At 45.7% G+C, this 21,854-nt stretch overlaps 2 protein-coding genes across 8 annotated transcripts in view; one reads left to right on the top strand and one right to left on the bottom strand.

Moving 5' to 3' along the window:
- Positions 1-10,120, bottom strand: part of BRAP (BRCA1 associated protein) — a 281,450-nt gene extending 271,330 nt beyond the window's left edge. The window contains exon 1 of the mRNA XM_086943057.1: positions 9,821-10,120. Within this exon, the coding sequence (XP_086799183.1) occupies positions 9,821-9,899 (79 nt within the window). The 5' untranslated portion in view covers positions 9,900-10,120. The remainder of the gene's footprint in view (positions 1-9,820) is intronic.
- A 46-nt stretch (positions 10,121-10,166) lies between these two features.
- Positions 10,167-21,854, top strand: part of ACAD10 (acyl-CoA dehydrogenase family member 10) — a 627,389-nt gene continuing 615,701 nt past the window's right edge. For 2 of the 7 annotated variants that reach the window (XM_086943064.1, XM_086943059.1), the window contains exon 1: positions 10,616-10,702. The gene's annotated coding sequence lies outside the window, so the exon portion shown is untranslated. Of the gene's footprint in view, positions 10,290-10,582; positions 10,703-21,854 lie in introns of those variants that run through there. The other 5 variants (XM_086943061.1, XM_086943062.1, XM_086943065.1 and 2 more) reach the window with 5 other exon arrangements.

Consider the following 21,854-nt stretch of genomic DNA (forward strand, 5'->3'; position numbering starts at 1 on the left):
CCGCAGGTAGAAATCTACACGAGATAAGCTTTACGCCCGACAAACTTAGCCGTGGCGTACTCCACTCCCTACTGCTGCCTAAAGCCAGGATCCCCCTGGACTGTCCTCCCCTGTTAAAATGTGCTCTGACTACTTGGAGAAAGGCCCTCTCTTATACTTCAACGGTCCCACCATACGCGACAAATATCCCCTTGCTAGGGATCCCCACACCACAGGGCAGACTAACTCGACATAGACTCCAAGACTGGACAAACAGTGGGGTGAAGGAGGAGGGTTCCTTTTTTGGGAATGACGTGCTCTTAGATCACGACTCATTCGTGCAGTTCACGGGCGCTCCACCACGTTTATACCTGCTACACGCCACAGTAACACACTATATTAGGACCACCTGGGCGCCACAACGAGCTGAACCCACCTAACACGAATTGGTACACTTATTATATTACATAGGACCGGGAGGGCATCTGGTCCGATGGTTATATACGGGGATTAGGACACACGCAGTGATACCGCTTATGGCCCTACAGACACGCTGGGCTGAAGACACTGACACAGAAATAGCAAATAAGGCATGGCAGTCTATACTGAAACACCCCAAAAGAATGTCACGCAACGTTAGGTTTAAATTTATCCAAACGATGATACTCCACAGAGCATATCTAATCCCCAAAAGGATACATCTTATGTTCCTGGACTCCTCTCATTGCTGTCCTCGCTGCGGGGAGGATGATGCTAACTTCCTTCATATGTTGTGGTCCTGCCCTAGATTGCAAGAATTCTGGAGTTTGGTTTGCTGAACCCTCAACACTGACACAGATGCCGGCCCCTATTGAGGCCTTATCCTGTTTATTGGGACTACGACGTCGCTCTGGGGCACAGAAAGTCGGATTAGAATTTATAGACTTGGCGTATGTTTTGGCTATTAGGGCCATAACCATGAAGTGGAAATCCCCTAGATCCCCTACAGTGCTGACATGGCAGACCGACTTGTTGTTGTGGGGTAGAGCAGAAGGAGCAGCCCTCCGAAGAGAGGAAGAACGAGGGTTGTGCAAACATCTTATAGCATTGGAGTGGGAAGCTCTGTTAATTGCTCTAGAAGCTGTGGCAGATTGGTTTGAGATTCGTGGGAAGAAATTGGACCCTAGAGTATTTTATGATTAAAAGTAAAGAGGTGTATACAAATTATTTGGAATCAACAGACTCTTTTAACGTGTGTCACTATGGAGAAGGAAGGTATTACATGTTATTAAGTGCTCTGCCCAGACCCTAACGTAAGAAATATGTTGCTTCGATGGAGAATTGGTGTACACACATTCTTATACACAACATGGTCTTGGACCATATTTGCTCAGTACAAAATATACGAGGACTCATATTTCTTGACGGTGTATGGTTATCACTTGGACGCAGTAATCTTTAACAGATATTTCTAACATATGATGTTGAATGGCGTAGAGCTGCTATTGTTTTACTAAGTGAACTGCCAGACTTTGATGTGGCAATTGCGTTGGGTAAATACCCAGAATTTGCATTGGAGATTTTTGAAACCTGCTTAGTGCTATGTGGAGCCTATCAGACAGCACAAGCTGTCTGGTGGAAACAGACCAATTGTCAGCTTAGCAGATCTTACAGTGGGCTTAAAGCCTGCTCCCTGCTTATCATTGGTTGTTGTTATTGTCACTTTCATGTACTTGCTTCTCATTTGATGGCTTGCCTTGTCCTTCCTGGAAGATAGCCACATTACTACTGTTCTTCCACTGGTCTCTTATAGGAAACCACTTTTTTGTTTTTCCGTAACCTCTCCACCATTACATGTGTTTTCCAGCTGTATCCCTTGGGTGCTTCTTTCCCCTCTCTTGTGTTGCTCTTGTTCGTCCTTGTGCCTTTTTCCAACACCCACTCTCCCCGTTAACTCTTGCTTTACCTGTGATGTGTTCTCCCAGTTGTGCTCCCTTCCCTCAATGTGCTGCTTTTACAATCCTCCCCTGCCTGTCCTGTTATCGGGAACATGTCGAATTTGCTGTGAGTGCTATCATATAGCCATATCAGAGTGCTTTATAAGCAGTAGTTTGTGGTGTCAGTTGTATGTCAGAGTAACTTGTTTAAAAAAATATATATTTTTGTAGTCTGTACAGTTTTTTGGTGGATATTTCAAAATTTGCAAACATTCGTGACAAGAATTTTCAATTCTATTAAGGACAAGGAGGCGAGGATTATGCTTTCTCATTTCTTTAATGAAATGCTCAGCAGCCAATCAAAAAACAGAACTACAAATCCCATGAACACTTGGGAATGACCTCAGGAAACACTATAAAAGGTCCATAAATCAGTCTTTCTTTCGGTAATAAGTTCGATATCAAACAATAATCCCAGATAAAGTAACAGAACCAGCTCCAGGCAGGCCGCCGAAATCCACAGGATCTTAAAGGCAAAGGAGGAAACATCCGGGGTCCGTGCACAAGGAGACAGATGAGGCTCATGATGGAAAACCAAATCACTTCTGGTCGGAACCTGAAACAGAGACAGAGCCGTAATATCCCAACATCGAGGGAATAAGAAAATACAGGGGAGGGAAAAAATACAGAATTCTTCACAATTGTAATAATATACATTCGATATACAATACATGCTAATATCAATTAAGCATAGTCCGGGTGGGATAATCCTCGCCTCCTTGTCCTTAATAGAATTGAAAATTCTTGTCACGAATGTTTGCAAATTTTGAATTCTATGTCAGGACAGGAGGCTCCGATTATGCTTGTTCAAAGCTCGTCAATTACAACAGAGGCAACACTAACAATAGGTTTATAATAGAATTGCTTAAAAACAGAATCCGAAGACCAGTCTGCAGCCTTCATGATGTCAAACAAAGTTACACCCATAGAGAAGGCTTTTGAGGCAATCGCCCCTCTAGCAGAATGCGCCCCAAACACAGAGACATCAATGCCTGCCTCGGACATAAGCCAGCGCACCCAGCGAGCCAATGTAGCTGGGGCTACGGGGCGAAAAGGCTTCTGCAAAGCTATCAATAGCTGACCTTGCAAATCTGCGCGCAAAGAAGCGGTACTCACCTCGTAATCCTTTAAACATTGCACAACACACAGGTTGGGGTGATCCGGGAAGGAAGGATAGGAAATGGATGAGGTGTTGGTTTTAGTCCTTCGAGAAAGAGTAAAAGTAACACCTTCTGGTGTGAAGGAACGGCCCGCCAGGTCTAAAGCCCGAATATCCGAAACACGTTTGCAAGAAACTAGGCATAATAACATTGTCAGTTTTGCAGACAACTGTTTCCGGGACAATAGAAGATTAGAAGGCCAGGCCTCCAAGAATCTCAGGACAATCGAAACATCCCACATAGACACATACTTCGGTGTGGGAGGTTTCGCGAGGCGGATGCCTTTCAGAAGTTTGGACAGCAAATGATGTTCCCCAACAGGTTTACCATCAATATGGATGTGACCTGCCGAAATGGCCGACCGAAAACTATTAACAGTCCGGTAGGCAAGGCCTGACGTGGCCAAGGAAGTCAGGAAATTAATAACTAGACTGACATCTGCCGAAACGGGATCAACCTCCCGTTGAGCACACCAATCACTCCAGCGTTTCCAAGCTCCTCGATACCGCTTGTGGGTATTGGGAGACCAGGCGTTACTGATAAAAGTGGCAGCGTCGCTAGAAATGCCTGGGATCGACCAGCGATCCCCGAAATTCGCCATGCCAGTAATTGGAGAGTGCCGGCGAGAATGAGGGGATGCGGAGACCCGAGAGGATCCTGCAATAGAGTCCGCTTCTGGGGAAGAAGGAGAGGAGGCGCGCAGCACATCTCCAGGAGAACCGGGAACCATGCCTGAGCTTTCCACAAGGGAGCAATCAGAATCAGCTCCGCTCGAAAGCGTTTGGCGTAAGCCAGGACTCTGGGAAGCATCATGAACGGGGGAAACGCATAGCAAAGAGTCGAGGGCCACTGTTGGAGAAAAGCATCCGTGGCCAGAGCTGATGGGTCCGGTCTCCAGCTGTAAAACTGGGGAAGCTGCGTATTGAGGCGAGATGCAAAAAGATCCAGGTGACACTGGCCCCAAAGATGAATAATGGCACGGAAGACTCGAGGGTGAAGCCTCCAGTCGCTGTAGTCCCGAAGATGACGGGAGTGCCAGTCCGCCACTTGATTGTTGCGGCCCGGAAGATACTCGGCAATAACTGTGATCTTCCGGTGAAGGCAAAAATGCCAAAAATCTTTGGCAATCTCCGCTAAAATCTTGGACCGTGTCCCGCCCAGTTTGTTCACATAACAGACTGCCGACACGTTGTCCATCCGGAGAAGGATGCAGCAATTCGCCTGCATGGGGGAAAAACATCGGATCGCAAAGGACCCCGCCAGGAGTTCCAGGCAATTGATGTGAAGGGACAATTCTTGGGGAGACCAACGACCCCCCGTCGAGATGGACCCGCAACGGGCTCCCCAGCCCCATTGGCTGGCATCCGATTCTATCACCAGCTCTGGAGAAGACCCGAACAGGGCTCGACCGTTCCAGGCCTCCATGTGGTCTAGCCACCATTGCATCTCCATCCGCACCTCCTCCGAAAGAGGAATTTGATCTGAATAGCGGAGACCTTTCCGAAGATGCTGTATCTTCAAGCGTTGCATCGCCCGGTAATGCAAGGGACCCGGGAAGATCGCCTGAATGGAGGACGCCAGAAGGCCCACTACACGCGCCAACGACCTCAACGACACAGTCTGTCTGGAAATAACAGACGTCAACTCTCTCCAGATGTAACGGAGTTTCTGGTTGGGTAAGAGCAGTTGACAAGTCAAGGAATCGATCCGAAAACCCAGAAAATCGATAGACTGAGCGGGAACCAAAACCGATTTGGGTACATTGACTAGAAAACCCAGAGATTGTAAAAGGGTGATGGACCACTCCAGATGCTGTAGGAGCTTGAGGGGACAATCCGCCATAAAAAGGATGTCGTCCAGGTAAATAATCAGTCTGACCCCCCTGGAACGAAGATGTTCCACTACAGGCCTCAGCAATTTCGTGAAGCACCACGGGGCTGACGAGAGACCGAACGGGAGAACCTGATACTCGTACCACTGACCCAGCCATTGAAATTGAAGGAATCTGCGATGGGGACCGTATATCGGGATGGATAAATAAGCATCTTTCAGGTCCAGACGGACCATCCAATCCCCTTCCCGAAGGAGATCCCTCAGAAGATGGATGCCCTCCATCTTGAAATGCCTGTATACAACCCCGCTGTTGAAGTCTTTCAGGTTGAGAACTAGGCGGGAGCCGCCTCCCTTTTTCTCCACCAGAAAGACTGAGCTGACAAAGCCCTGAGGATGGCGTACTGTTGGAACAATCGCCCCCTTGCTGAGGAGTTCCTGAATCTCCTTCGACATACAGTTTCGAGAGTGACATGAAAAAAGCATGGGGGTCGGCAGACGGGTCTGATGAATTGGGTGATAGAATTCGATTCTGAACCCTTGAACGGTTTCCAGCACCCAAGCATCGCTGGAGATTAAGCGCCAATTGTTCAGAAAAAACTGTATCCTGCCCCCCAGCATCACATCGCATGCTTGAATTAGGCTCACCTGTAGCTCCGGAATCTTGGTATTGTCCCTGGTGACCACCAGATCTTCCCTTGCCGTACTGGCCTTTTCCTTTCCGGGAAGGATAGAAATTTGCGCGGGTGGAATAACCGGCGTCATACTGACCGCCGCGCTGTTGAGGAACTCCCCTGTGGGACTGCTGCTGTGACCCGCGGCCGAACGACCGTCCCCGTCGTCCGGCCTTGCTGAAAACCGGACGCATGGCCCGGCGCAAAGACGCCTGCGCCTTGTCAATGCCGCTAAAGGCGGACACGAATTTGGTCAACTCTTTAAGGAAAGGCTGACCAAAAAGAAGGCCTTGCGCCTCCGGACCGGCTTCAGACGTAGCCAATTCCGCCAATTTCGGGTCAAGTTTGAGGAGAATGGACCTTCGTCTCTCCACGGAAATGGCGCAATTAACGTTGCCAAACATACAGACAGCTCGCTGAGCCCATTCAATAAGTTCGTCAGGGTTGACGGTCGCGGAAGCCTCCTTGGCCTTGAAGCCCAAATCCAAGATCTTAGAGAGAGGACCCAGCATGTCCATCAACTTGTCCTGACAGGACCTCCACGAGCGGTCAAGACCTTTCTTAGGGTCCTTGGCGTACTTCTTGAGGTACGTCACCATCATTGGATCCACCTCCGGTGTCTCCGCCATGTTGTCCGCAAGATCTGGCCTCGGACACTCCGAGCGCAGACGAGCCCTGACAGGAGCCTCGAAGGGGTGGCGAACGTGCGCCTCAAGATACGCGGCCACAGCCGGAGCCGGCAACCATGACGTGGAGTTTGGGTGGATGATATCCTCCGGCTCAAAGTTCAAGAGAAGGGGACGTTCAGGTGCGTCCACAAAACGTTCCTTACGGAGACGCTTCTTTGGGGGTGAAGAGTCATGCTCCGAAGAAGCCTGAGCCTGGTCCGACTCGTCGACAGGATGAGACACAGAAGCTTTGGTTTTGTCCGAAGACAAGGCCCGTGCCAGCCTTTGAAAGTCCGATTTATGCGGATTGTGAGGGGACTTTGCGGCCTTTTGAGAAGGCGGCAACCACCCCTGCTGCACAGCATAGTCACTGAGGTGTCTTTTAAGAGGGGTAATGGCTCGAACCAAGGCCTTGTTGACTGAAAACTGGACACCCTTGTCCAACTCCTCGACCAGGTTGTACTCCATGGAGTCATCCCCCTCCTCATCGAAATAGCAGTCATCCTCTGCGTCGTAGTATTCAGACATTGTAACGAAGTACAAAAGGAAATGCCCACTAGATGACTGTCTGAAATATGGGGTATCGAGATACCAGTAAGGGGGAGTGAGAACCCCAAAGCAGGCCCAAGAGATGGTCGAACGAACCCAACTCCGAAGCTAATAGAACGTGGAGGGAGAGAGCCTGCCAATAAATCACTCTAGGCAGAGCCTATGCACAATTATCAGCCAAAACACCTCAGCGTGCTCCGGCGTAGACGGGGTCGAAAGTTCAGGGCTGTGGGCGTGAGCGCTGGTGAGAAGCGTTCCTTCACTCAACCGGCGTGAGGCGAACAGCCAGAAACCGGAAACAAGCAACGCGCATGCGCGACGTCGCTGCCACTGAAACACCGGCTCGAGAGCGCTCGCGCTCCCCCAAGAAGCCGACGACCCCTGCTCCCACTCCACCAAAGCAACCGGGCACAAGGACGCGGCCAGGCGCAGGGAGGTGAACACACGCTCCCAGGAAGACACGCCGCTAACGGACGCTGGAAAAAAATATCGGTAACAAAACCGAACAAGAGTACACAAGCAACGCGCAATAAAGCACAGACAGCGCAATACAGGCAAGTGTACACACCAAAGCAGAGCAATTACAAGAAAAGCAATGCAAGTAAGGCAAAATAGACTTAACTGGCTGCGGAGCAGCAAAGAAAGAGGAAGAAAGACTGATTTATGGACCTTTTATAGTGTTTCCTGAGGTCATTCCCAAGTGTTCATGGGATTTGTAGCTCTGTTTTTTGATTGGCTGCTGAGCATTTCATTAAAGAAATGAGAAAGCATAATCGGAGCCTCCTGTCCTGACATAGAATTATACAGTTGAATAATGACTGTTCGAGAGACTGGCTTACCTTACCACACGTTTTCAAATAATGTGAACAGCCAGACATTTATATAATGCTTTGTGTGTCAAAATGTAGATGTAAGATACAATTTGAATGAGGAATGTTTATATCAAATTTCAGAATTTTACTGTCTGGAACAATTTTCTATACCATTAGTCTTATCCTGCAGATCCCTGTGTTTTGTTTCCAGGTCGTCCAGTCTATTTAACTAAAAAGGAGCAAAAGAGGGTAAAAAGGCATCAAGGGCGCCTTCCACTCAACACCCGTAGCACACAAAAAAAGCCCTTGTCGCACATCACATATCAAGTTAATGCTTCTTAGGTACCCCCTAATCAGTTTCAAGCAGGGTAGGTTCTAGTGTATACCTATGCACACTTTTTTTAACACACTTTATTATCTACTGTAATTTGACCTGAGCAAATGCAGCACAAATAGAAGTATATACAGTCATTTTCGATATTTTCCCCAATCCCATACCAATCAAGTCGAGGAAAATTCACAATAGGCGTATATGAATAACACAGTGTAATCTCGGTCAATGGAGACAACCCACTGCAATCACCACCCACCCTTACAACACAGAATCATTCTATGGATCATCCGATTGGTAGTACATGAACGTGCGTTATGTTACAAGTAAACAAACCTATTAAACTTAACCCCTCCCATTCTCACCACCCCCCACCTCCAAAAACACTCCTGGTCAGTCCCCCCCCCCCGAACATAAACTGCCCGTGTGTTCTTCGGACAACACATAGCTTACAGGGTACCAAAGGCTAGGAGAGCTCAATTGTGACATTAAGAAAGGACCATACATCTCAAGGTGATAGAGGACTAATATATCTCATTGGGGCCTGGCCAGTACCATTGGGGAGAGATCTGTCATAAGCTACCAATGAGCACTTTGAAGAAGCAATCTTGATTAAAAAATAAAAGTATCACTACAATTTTAGATAATAACTTAAAACAGATTCTTTCAAATTCATCACAAAATGTAGACACCTTTGTTCTGTCCGAGCTTGCCAACAGAACCAATCAACGTCTTATTGAAGAGACTGCAACATACCAGATCGCGGAAAGTATATTTTTCTCTTCAGAAACAATCCCTCTAAAATGGAATAATCCGTACTTGCATCCTAAAGTCCAACTTCAGCCCCATATAATATTACTGGGATAATTGTACCTCTAATAAACAGACTCATCAAGAGTCTACCATAACATACAAAAATGTAATGTAAGCCTGTAAGGACTAAAAGGCTTCAGTGTTTGGCAATTCCAAATGGTCCATCTAGATAGTGATATAGTAAATAGCGTTATCACGTATGGATACTTATTAACCACCTCAATGCTCCGACTTTTCAAATAAATACCCTTTTGTGAATACCAAAATCTTAGTTGAATACTAACTTATTTAGTAAACAGTATTTCTGGAAGCAATCAATTTTACGCTGCAATAGGAGTCTTAACCCCATAAGATACTTTAAAATGCAGCCTTTCCAGCCAATTAAGCCAGAACAGATTTGCAATCACGTTTGTCCTTGTGGCCAATTTCTTGGTGTCAAAGTTTAAAAAAAGTAAATGTATAAGTTGACTGTCAGACTGATTTACTCTTCCCTTCGTGACTCCGCCACCTTTTTTGTTGTCACACTTTGATCCCCAGTTTATGAGTTTACGGAGTAAGGTTTTCAAGTTTCAGCACTGACCCCCACACACGCCTCCCCTCCCAAATCTTCTTCAGTAAACCCAGGTAGGCAATCTCCCCAGACATATTTCATTCAGTGTGGATACACTTAGGCCATTCTATGCTGTCTATTTCCCAGGGTCTTTACATCCAGTTTTTCCGATTCGTATAATAGTGTCCCTCGCCAGGTTTATGCCCATTCCCCTATCTGATGAGGCTTAGGGTTCGTAAAAAAACGCAAATTCTCTCGTCTTCATAATCAATTCACATTTATGGCCCCACTCCAACAGCCTCAACCGACACCCTTGTACAATTCCCAAAGGCCTGACCTCCCTCGCCCCTTCCCTTCTATTCCAACACGCATGTGTTATTCTTCTCAACTCAAGCCCTAGATACGATCTTCTTCGTATGAAGTTAACATACTATAGTCCGTCCCCTTTCTTGGGCCGCGTCTCTGGGTGCGCACTCACCTGCGCAGTACTGGAAGCCTGCCGGGAAGGGAGAGTGTGCGGCGAGCTCCAGCCGGATCACCACCAAAGAAACACTCATAGGTTAGACAGGACGAGGGACGCCTACCACGAATACAAAGCGAGAGGAATAAACAAGCAGAAAAAAAGACTGAAAATGAATCTACTATGACATGGGGTAAAAAGGGGGGTAAACGTCTACAGACAGGCCTACGGCCCGGACCTAAGGATCAGTTTGTTATTATCAGCGCTTTACGCTTCCGCCCGCGTGCTACAGTTTCAACCATGACGTTTTCTCCTGTCACGTGACGTAGCCAATCACAAACAGATGATTCAACCACTAGACAGCATAAGGGGAATTCTCCGTGTCCACTCGAGGGCCATATTAGGTGTAAAGGAAAATGTGTGTGAGCCGTTTACGCTGTGCTGCACGACGAAACACAGAAAGTGTCCTTGGAACTTGAATGGTGGTGTAAGTATTGCGAATACCTGGAATAAAGCTGCAGTTGGTTTTATGATATTGTGGTATTTTATAAACTTATTATTTATTGTGTTCTATAAGGAGCAACAATGTTAGGGCGGTAGGGTGGCAAGGCGTCCCGGATTTGCCGGGACAGTCACAGTTTTTCACAATGGAATATACAAGGTAGCCTCATTTGGTGACTGAAATAATTAGACTTTTTAGCCTGTACGTGTGAGTGACCCTAATAATACCCAACTCAACCTTTGGGCTCAAGCGCGAGCAAAGTGACGCTGTAGTCCCTTGACTATGTCGAGGGCAGAGGTCGGTACTAAAATTAAAGTTCAGCTTACTTGTTGACATACGCACGCGCTGTGGTGGGAGTTCGGGGAGCTGTACTGAGGCACCGACTAACCCCCCTAGAGGTAACTTCAATGTGTGTTTTTTTGTTCTCTGCTGCCGGACGCTGCTCGCATGTTCCTTACACAGTACTAATAAACGAACTCTTCATTTTTTTTAATATACGATACGATTTGAGGTTGAACTCTAATGCTGACAGAGTACGTGTACTGTTATATTTTAAGGCTGATTCAATTGTTATGAATTTTCTTTTATGGCTTCACTTTCAGGGGCGTAGGAGACACTAAAATTCTGTGGGGGACAGGGACAACCTTGTGGACTTTCCAGTGACCCTATACAAATCACCGCCCGTTAAACAAATACAGTCGCATAGATCTGAAGTGAAATATTGAGATAAGCTGGCATGTAGTCACAGCTTGCATGTATGCTTTATTGTTATTTACATTCACATAGTAATCAGACCAAATGTTAAGAAAACATGTATATGAATCTTCCATCTTCATGCACCAAGCAATCAAAGGCCGCTGACTTCGGGCGAGGGCGTCAAGTTTGCAAGTGCATTATGGTTTAAAAAGTACCTGCTGCTGCATTTCTGGTCTCCAGCAATTTTCAGGCAACAATAAAAATGTGAAGATAACTTTGGTGATTAATGTTCTTTATTGAGAGAGATCGGAGGGTTGTTTAGTGGAAGTTTTGACTCATGGTAAGGTAGCCACAGTGGGGTAATGTGCCTGCTGCAAAGAATGTGTACCACACAGACAGAAAATGCATATCATGTAAATAGGTCAGTGAGTTACTGCTTTTGTCTGAGAGGTTCTTTTGCTATTTGCAGTTTATCATTGAACAGTAAGCTAGTAATCGTCACCAAAGAGCTGCATTAAAACTGAAAGGTATAGATTAGAACATTATGCTTTTTCCCCAGTATTTCATTATCCTCATGTTGGAAAATGGATTCATTATGATGGAAATTAATTCTGATTATTAAAGAGAACCCCCAACTATGGCGTTATGTTTTAAATTCTGAGTTTGTGCTTTTCTAGTGTTGCAAAGCCATCCTGTGTCCTGGGCACTCCCTAACCTTTTGTTGACTGGTACTGGTGGTACCTGACTGACCCAGGCCTCTGCCTAAACAGGCCCAGGGCCAGTGCTATGCTGAAAGAGACACTTAAAAATACAGTGAAAACACCTACATACACCAGGGTGCACTATCGGTTAGGGTCCCCTATGATTGGCATGACCTCTCCTATATGGCCCTAGTACATAATCAGGCATGGGGATTGAAACTACCTTTACGTCCCTAGTATATATTAGGGCATGGTGCTTTAGAGGGCAGCAGCCCTTCCTGCACTTGCATGTGTCACTGCTGAAGCCTGAGGTTATTTTAAAAGTAGGCCTGTGTTGCAGGACTGCTTTAAAAACGCAAATCGTGCCCAAACTTGACTTCTGGGTGTGGGGCACTTACAAATTGATAAACTACAATGTTGGGGCATATTAGGTATCCTCAGGGTTTCCCTCAGGTGTTCCAGGGGTGGGGGTCGGGTATCTACAAGGAGGACCCTTATAAAATGAGTTTTATGTGCCCTGAGTTTAGTGAAATTGCACATTTCACTGCCTACATTGTAGTAAAGTGCTTCCCGAAATTGGGTTTTGTGCTAGGAGCACTGTGAAGTGAGGCTCTGCAATATTTTGATATAACTAGAACCCCTAAAGTCTTTCTTGGGTATTCCAGGGTTGGTGGGTTCTGTAGGTATAAGCAGGGTCCTTATATAGGCCCTGGTATTGGAGAAATTGGCCGGGTCATTTTTCCATTGCAGTTCTCCAGCCCATAGGTTAACATTGCTAGAGGTTATTAATTATTAACAGAAGAAAGGAAAGCCGTAACAATTGGATTAGAGGACTCAGAAGAATGTTACTGAAAAATGCTGCAATGTGGTATTGTTGAATTTATTCTAAAATGTACAGACAAGAAGTTATAAGACTTTCTTGTCTGTAAGCCAAGCCACAATTCAGCCCTCTAGTGCTCTGCCTTGATTGGTCAGAGGTAAGTGCATTAGAATGGCTGTTTGAAGAGGTGATAAATGACCCATGGTTTTAGGAAGCCTTTCTGGGAGGAGAGGTTGATGGGCATGGGAATGCCAGAGCCAGGGGGAGGGGTAGTAAATAATGCTCTTCAAGGGATGGAGGAGGCAAACTGGAGAAATCACTTTCATTTACACCTCTACTCCCGGCCCCACAGCCGGATAGGGGGGATTCAGGAGGAATTCCCAGATGTAAGGGGAGTGGACCTAGGTAGATGAAGCCATCCTGTAGGCTGGTTTAGTTAGTTCTGCTCCCTGTACTGGAAAATCAGCCATGATGAATTTTGGAGAAATTGTGCTCTCTGTGAGAAAATAATGCCACACTTTTGAGGATGTGGTCATACCCGGAAGCGTTGCCCTGCACCTCATTGCACAGGAGTGACCTCCTTCTTGACCCAGAGAACTTGGAATAAGTATCTGAGAGGGACAGAGCCACTCAGAAAATACTGATCAAACTTGGGAAAAGAAGGGTCGCTGCTGAGGAATTTGATTTGCACCAACCAGGCCCTGGACTCTGAAGATTGTACCTGTTGCACAATCTGCAATTACAGCCCTGTGGACCTCCTTGCTTCAAAAGGATTAAAGAGTGGACTCCCTGCAAGTTGAAGGTTAACAGATCTCACCTGGACCACCAAGAATCCCCAGCCTGGAGAACTACGAGTGAATTTGTAGGAGTTTTGTCCAAGTGGATTATGGGAATGGAAGTCCCTTTCAAGGACCATCTTGGAGATTCCAGACCCTTGGAGTAAACTTTGGACACTTTGAGACCCTTTGGAAAACTTCAGGAAAAAGTTCCAGAGGTTCGGAGAAGTTGGAGCTACTTTGGAAAAAAGCTCCATAAATGGACCAACTCACCCTGGCTAGCCAAGCCGGCAAACATCAACCATGAGTTGGCCTGCCGTCCAGGTTCCTTCTGCTGAAAATCTCCAGGGGCCCGACTTCCAGAATTTGATCAAACCCAAGGTGGCGAATCCTGACTGAATCCGGCCTAGTGAAAAGCGTTGAGGGACCGCAAGAAAAAGCTCTGTAAAAGTTTCTAATTCCAAACGTAGGAAAGGTGATCGGGACCAACCACAAGAGCCAAGCCACCAACCATCAACTGTGTGCCAGCCTGGATCCCTGGCTCATGCCGCTGGAAAGCTTCGGGGGTTGGACTTCCATAAGTTTTGACCGAGAGCTCGTCGTCACAAGGCAAGCCAGCGAACCCTCACCGAAACGCGGTGGGCCTGAAACTTTGACTTTGATTAGGTCTAGCGTGACCAGATGTACCAAAAAGAACTATAAGTTTCTATGTGTTATATAGTGCTAAATCTTTAAAAAGTTATATCCCAGGTTCTCGACATTGGACTTTTTTTTCCTTTTAAAGAGAAAAAGACTTCCTATTTTTATAAATTGGTGTTGGATTTTTATTGTGTGTTGTCTTAATTATTTGCTGAATGTGTGTTTTTAAATGCTTTACATACCTGTCTTTGAAGTTAAGCCCGCCTACTCACAGCCAAGCTACCAGGGGTTGAGCATGGGAATAATTTTCGAAGACCGGCACTGAGCCGAGGTAGTGGCCTTATGGCCAGGGACAGAAATACATTTGCCCCTACTATTAACCCACTTTCCAACATCCAGACCAAACACTCTTAAACAATACTGTATACAAGTATGGATGACCTGTGACTCCGACACCCTGTAGATGTATGTAATATTTCCTATACACAGATTTACACACCTATGATTGATTGACTGCCTCTGTGTAGTGTGAGTGATGTAAAGTGCTGACACCCTGCACTGGTATGAGTGGCGCTATATAACAAATTAAATGCATCTGAGAGAGTGGTTATGGAGACTTGAGCAGCACTATAAAAGGGTGGTAGTGAGGGAATCTGTGGCGGAGCTGGGTTGTTGAGAACCAAGGCTGTCTATTTGATTTCAGGCTCCTGCATCCTTCATCCACCAACATACTCTCCCTCCACATTATCTCACTCTTACAGGTTCTTTCTCATCTTTGCTTTCCCCCTTTTCTCTGTTTTCCATATTTCCCTTCCTCCTTCTGCCCACAACTCTTGATGCCTTTCTCTCTCTTGTTTGGTTTTACAGTCTGATGGTTTAAATAATGTACCAGTCTCTAACAAAGAATGCAGTTGGGCCTCACCTGCCGACACCAACTTAAATTACGCTTCATTAGCTTGCAGCCCACAAAGGAAATGCCAGAGTTGCTAGTCTGGTCCTTTCTGCATTGTATATCCTTCCTGAAGAGCAGATGCAACCTTTTCTCTCCTTTCTGCAAGACACAAGGACCCAAGCCTTCTCCCTTCCCCATGACGTAGAACAGAAACATTACAAATGGCTAAAATAAGGGCCACATGGTCAACCTCATTTCAAAGTCCCTGCCTCCTTTCTACCCAAAACGTAGGGACTGATTACGATGGCAGGCAGACCTCAGTCCACCCGCCATTGAATTGGGGAATGAGACCGTTCGCCTACAAAGCGGTGGCCCCACGATAGGCATTAAAATGCAACCGCCACTACGGCTTTCGCAATGCCTATCTTTTAAATTGAGGCAGGCGCTGCTGGCTGCATCACCCGTCGCAGTGTAAAAAAAAAAAGGGACATCTTACATATATCACTGCACTATGTGGCAGCGCCACATGGTGCTGTGATATGTAGGGGGGCACCGTAGGTGCTTTCCAGGACCCATGTCTGGGGGCCGGGGGGGTAAAGGGGTCTGCTACGGGCCCCCTTTGTCATTTTCCACCAGCTTTTCTATGGTGGGTGAATCACCATGGATAGGCTGGTGGGTAAAGGACATCATAATCCCTACTGCGGTGCCTGGTAGGCACTACCAGCATTGTAGGAACTACGAGCCCCTCCGCAACACAGGAGGGCTCAAGGAGCCCGTTTGGGGCGTGGTGATCGGTCGTTCCTACTGCCAGGGAACCACCCGCCATTGTAATATGGCGGGCGGTAATACAATCACTGATGGGGGTGAGACCATCACTGACGGGCAATGTGGCAGTCCTTCCGCCATTATAATTACCCCCTAAGTCTGGTGTGCATGCAAATCCTACATTGCCAACCCCTGGTAAGTTGCACTACTAGTGCTGAAAAAGGCCAATGGAGGCACCAATGGGTGAGGTGGACTGGCCTAAAGGGTCTTGTGACCTCAGTGACAGAGTCCTTGTTGCTCTAGTGTGTGCTTCTTTGCATGCCTGCCTGCAAGACTGGAAGTGAACTGCATGGATAGTGGTGGACAGGCCTTCAAGGTTAAGCATACTTGCCACCGTTAGGGTCCACCTGCTGGTGCTGAGACACCAGGGCTTCTAAGGTCTATGGGGCCTTCTAAGGTGTAGCATCGGAATGAGCTCTGTCAGGAGTGTGGTCTGGTGGACTGGTCATGAAGGCTGAATATGGTTCTCCAGTTTTAAATCCGTTTCAGGCACAACAGGGGTTTTCATCGGAAACAGAATTAGCCCCTAGTTGCGATCAGGGGTCAAAAGTAGTACTGGAGTCACCGGCCTCTGAATGAAAAGTATTCAATCCACCCGGATGGATCAGCAAAACTCTTGATATGCAGATTGCACATATTTCTTGGCAGCAGGCAGATTAATCCGCTGGGCTAACTTTTGATTGGACGCAGACAGAGGAGGCTTCCAGCATCATAAGGAAATTAATATGGGCCTGAAAAGCAGGACATTCGTCTGAAGTGATGAACACGAGTGACTAATGGAAAGCTGGCAGGTGGGGTGGGGATGGAGGGCACTTCAAAGTAAAGCTAGAACTGGGGCAAAGAAGAGATGTGAATCCTGTGTGGTGCGCCACCCCACAGTGACTGCAGGTATCCCCTGTGTGAAAATATGCAAAATCTGGAGCAGCAACATGAGGAGCGTGGCGGATGGGATCCCGGATTGAGAGCAGCGGGGGAATCAGCCGAAGGCGTGTCTGTGACTCCCCACTCCAGGGTTACCATGTACCCCCCCCAACCCCTCAAAATACAAGACTATATGGCCACCGAACAAAAAGTGGGACGGGATACTAAACTAGTACAAGGTGGAAATAGTCTGTAGACCGGGTCGGCGAGGGAGAAAACATGACGCCGACTTACTTTTGCTGATTAGGTAGACGGCAGTCCTGGGTCAATCCATTGTTGCTAATGGCGCGGTGATGTAGCGGCTTTATGCTCGAGCGCCATCTTTAAGTAGTAGAGGTACTTCTATTGAGGCAGAACTTGGTAATTGGTCGCACACACGTCCAGCAAATGCTGTTAAAAAAAAAAACCCCGGTCTGGATCCGGGTCCTGGAGGGAAGCACAGTGCAGTCAGTGCGTCAGAGTGCTTCACAATAGGAACAGAAATGATCCGTGAGAATATTACGATACAAGTGAACACGTTACAAAAGCAGACGTGAAGTTACATGAGGCAAAAGTGACAATTGTGGGCAAACAAAATACAAGAGGTAGCAAAAGGTACATTACAGGAGGAATAGACTGGGACCTCGGCGAGAAGGAGGGTGTAATGCCTACCACTAGAAAAGGGGCGGAGCTTAAAAAAAGAGAGAAACGCCCCGAATCTGCTCAAGACGGGGCCTGAACTGAGTGACGTTCCTCTCCTCCAATGGCTGGCCAGCATTTACGAGGCCAGCCAATGGAGAAGAGGGGCGGGTTCAAGCCCCCATACTGCAAAACATAAAATCTCGGACTCTGCCCACTGCGTGGGACGCTAGTCCAAGACCTAAAAACGTGACGTGTGTATGTTACAAAAGCATACAAAGTACAAGTAGCGGTATAATACTGCATTAAATGGCAGATACTCAAAACACAAGAACAAACGTTACGTTACATGAGGCAATGGTGGCAATTGTGCATGTATCAAAAGCCAACAAAATACAAGAGGTAGCAAACGATACATTACAAGAGGAAAAGTGACGTGTGCATTTTACAAAAGAGTACACAATACAAGAGTGCAGGTACCCTCCTTTTCAAAATAGAAAAGCGCTGACACTCAGTAGCGGAAAGTACCGGACCATTTAAAGCACTGGACAGTGCACATTACATTAAAACACCTGTAGTGCCGCTTAGTAAGGTGTGTGGTAAGCTCTCTCCTTTCTCAAGAATATTTTTTTAAAAAAGCTCAGCGGGAGAACACCCCTTATTAAGAAAACTTTTAAAGACGTCTAAAATGAATTTGCAGGATGATTCGTCCTGGGCCACATTATTTCTCCTAGTATGATGCTGTTGTAGTTGGAGAACTCTAGAACCTTGGCTTTAAAAACACAGATCTATCTAATAAACAGATGTTGGCTAAGTTGGCCGCGTTGCTTTGCCTGTTGCTTTGTTGGAGAGTTTCAGATCTCAAATCTATAGATCTTCGCTGGGTCATTTTCACTACATGACGTATAGTTCTCAGCAGCATACATGTCAACAGACCCGATTCAGGCGGGAGACTACCGGTTTTTCAAGCCAAAAATGGCTTTATTTTACCTGTCTGCCGCCTGAAATTGCATTTTCTACAATAGAAGTCCATGAGGAATTTTCATTCTCCTGATTTTTTTACTTTAAATTTCCCACCTCCCTGTCCCAAAATGTTGGCATGTATGCAGTAGTAAAGGGTTGAGACATAGTGCTTGACATTTGAAGGGAAGAAAGTAAAGCCAGGTTCATTTTTCTAGTTCTACTGCTCAGCCCTATGCTGATTAGTATCTTATCATGCTCAGTGGAGGGGTGGGAGTAGGGGAACTGTGGGCGAAGAATCAGAGGACCGGAATAACCCAAGGTTTGTAACTGTAGGTGGAGTCAGTGGTGTGGCCATAATGCATAAAACATCCCAGTTTTTTTACTATTTGTTAGTCATTTCACTGCCCAGTTACAGCTTATTGTGTTATTTAATTCAACCAATGGATACTCATGATTATTTAAGGTTTAATATGAGTTATTGACATTAAAATAAATTCACAAAGTGGGATATGTTTCCAATCACAGAATGTCCCAAATACATTTTAAAGTGGAAGCATAAGCCATTTCTCTCCGAGCCATGGAGTTTCTGTCATCAGCACTTCTCCTCCCCTTTTCCACAAGAAGAGTTCAAATATTAATGGCAAAATATCCTAGTTTGCAAATGTTTTCTATTTAATTATGGCTCAGCCATATCTGCTGCATAATCTGACAATTTTAACTAATTAATTGTTTGTAGATCAAACAGATCAAAAGTTGTGTTGCTGCAAAGTGGACAGCCCTTTGCAAAGGTTGACTGATTACCTTTCTCACTGCTGCATTTGTATGTTACATTGGTACTAATAAGGCAAAATCTTTCCAAAGACTGTTCGCATGTGTACAAATGTCAAACTAATAAAATATCAGAAAATAGCCTGCATTACGCTGCACTTTTTTTTTTGCTGCATAATTTGATTTATATCGCCAATCATACCATTGTAGGGTGTCGGAGCACATTACATTACATAGAGGCAATCAATTATACGTGTGTAAATCCCTGTATAGAAATTTTAAATAAGACTAATGACTACAAGGTGTAGGAGTCACATGACAACCTTACATATTCTTTGCAGCAGGCACATTAATCCGCTGTACTACCTTTCCAAACTCCAACTAAACAAACTCCAAGAACATTAATCACCGGAGTGATCATTACATTTTTATTGTTGCCAAAAATTTCTGAAAGCCAGGAAGGAAGCAGCAAGCGTTTTTAAAACCATAATATACTTGCAAACACAATGCCCCCACCCAAAGTTAGCGCCCAGTGCGATCACACCGATCGCACTGCCCTAGAGCCGGCTCTTCTCAAAGATCCTGTGACCTCAGTGTCCGTCACTATTGGTCTAGGGTGTGCTGCTTTCTAGGCCTGTTTGCTAGTCTGGAGATCACCCTCAGCATGGACTGTGGTGGACAGGTCTTCAAGATTAATCCACACTTACCACTGCTAGGGTCTACCTGTTGGTGCTGAGACACCAGGGCTTTTAAGGTCTAGCGAGGCCTTCTAAAGGTCTAGCATGGGAATGTGCTCCCTCAGGAGAGTGCTCTGGTGGACTGGTCATGAAGACTGACCCTGGTTTCCCAGTTCCAAATTCAGCAGCTCTGACCATAGTCCCGCAACCTCTCCCCCCACTGAACACCATACTACCTCACTGAGAGAAACTTGCACTGCCTTTAACTACACCCCAATTGTGCCCCACTATAAACACTTGGATGCGGCTCAATTTAAATTATGCACTAGACCAGGGCAATATGCTGCATACAAAAAAAGGAACATCCTGGAAAAAAGAAACAGTCGTAGGGAAATCAAAATTAAGTTAAGCATGTGAAATGTAAGCTGGAACAACATGGTTACCTTAACGCTTTTACACTCACTATTTAGTAATCAGTGAGTGCTTTTGCCTGAAAATTCAAGGACGTAATTACACGGCTCGGACTGGACCCATTTCAATGTCCATTGCTTATACCCTTACAAAACGTAAGCAGTATTGTAAAAAAGACCACATCCCTGAACACGAGCAGCAGTACACATTTTATTTTTCCCAATCCACGCATTGCAGTACCTCCAGGATTGGTGCACTAGTTCCCCGCCAGGGGAAAGCAATGCTTTTCAAAGAAAGACAAGAAAACAAAAGTAGCGCTTTACTTGCAAACTCTGTTAAAAGGGGCGCTAATTTTTTTGGCTGTGAATAAAATCAATCTGGCTACTTTGCGATCACTCTGTCTTGCTTTATTTAGTTAGTTATTTATATATTGTTCATATTTTGAACCTTTTATTCTAGAGGCTGCACTTTCGAATTGAAAAATTCCAGATAAAGATGGCATTTCCAGCGAAAGTGTTTTTGTTTTTTTGGATCCATTTCGCAGGGGAACAAATAAACGAAAGAGGAGGAAAGAGGAAGTAATAACTGTTTCTTGAAGTGACGGTTTTCAGTAAGTGAGGAGAAGCTGCTAGAAAGAAAGAGGGGGCAGCTGAAGAGGCAGAGCAGAAGTGGAGACTGTTATTGTATTCTCTGGGCAAGAAGGAAAAGACAGAGTCCTTTTCCTTCTCTGCCCGACACGCCTGTCCCCGAATGGCCAGGAACGCCGAGCCTTAATTGTAGGCCTTGGCTATTTCTGTGGTCCTTGGATGCGTGTGAAACAAGCATTAAAATGCAATAGGTCTCGGCTTTGATTAAGTTAAAGCCATTTGCTTTTCTATACAATCCCATTAGCAAAGCTAATAGCTTTAACTTAATCAAATGCGAGACCTATTGCATTTTCTATGCTTGTTCTTCTAGTAGTCTGTAAGACTAAGGTATATTGTTGCTCTCTCACTTATGTACTTCTTCCACCTTTGAATTCACCCTCCCACTATCTGAGTTGCTCCTCACGCCAGATGTTTTTAACCCTCGCTCTTTCTTGCTTGCCCAAACACCTACTGCTCACATTGATCAGCTGCATTTACATCCTCTTCCCACCCGATCCACCATTGCTCCTCCACCCCCCTCTAATTTGTTTTAATTTTTTCTTCTTTGGGAGGTATGAAAGCTGCAATTTGCTGCCAGGCCACATCTTTCTGCACTTCTGCACACATTGTATTAATTTTTATTCAGCACTCTTAGATAGGCGTGCATCTGCCATCTTGGAAAGGTAAATAAATACATGACAGTCGTGTCATGTTATTCGCACTTGTAAAACTTTTGTGCACAATAAGCCTGTGCCAAAAGGACAAGTCACATGAGTATAATCTGCAGAGTGTGGTCCACCCATTGGAAATATACGTCATTGGTAGATTTCAAATAATAAAATGTATAGATTTAAAAAAAAAAGTTGTCAATCGGTCCACCGTAATCTATGTGATGGCAAAATATGCCATTACAAATTGCCCTGAGCAGTATTAAAATTAATGAGGTGCATCATCATTTTGGAAAATCATATATGTGACATTTCCAGCTTATTGTCATGTGTGCGTTTGCATGTACAAGCACAGACATTAGGAGACAGCATACAATAGACTGGGTTGAACAGCTATATCCAGATATTAAGACTATGATACAGTATGCACACAATACCGCTAGTGCCTTCCTCGGTACGTAATGTACTAAATTCTGTAAGAACAGCCAGGGCCTTATGTTCAAACAGGTGGATGGTAGGCACTTAAAACATGGCCTTGGGCAAAAAGAT

This window comes from Lissotriton vulgaris, chromosome 11 (genome assembly GCF_964263255.1).
Source record: "Lissotriton vulgaris chromosome 11, aLisVul1.2, whole genome shotgun sequence".
Lineage (NCBI taxonomy): Eukaryota > Metazoa > Chordata > Amphibia > Caudata > Salamandridae > Lissotriton > Lissotriton vulgaris.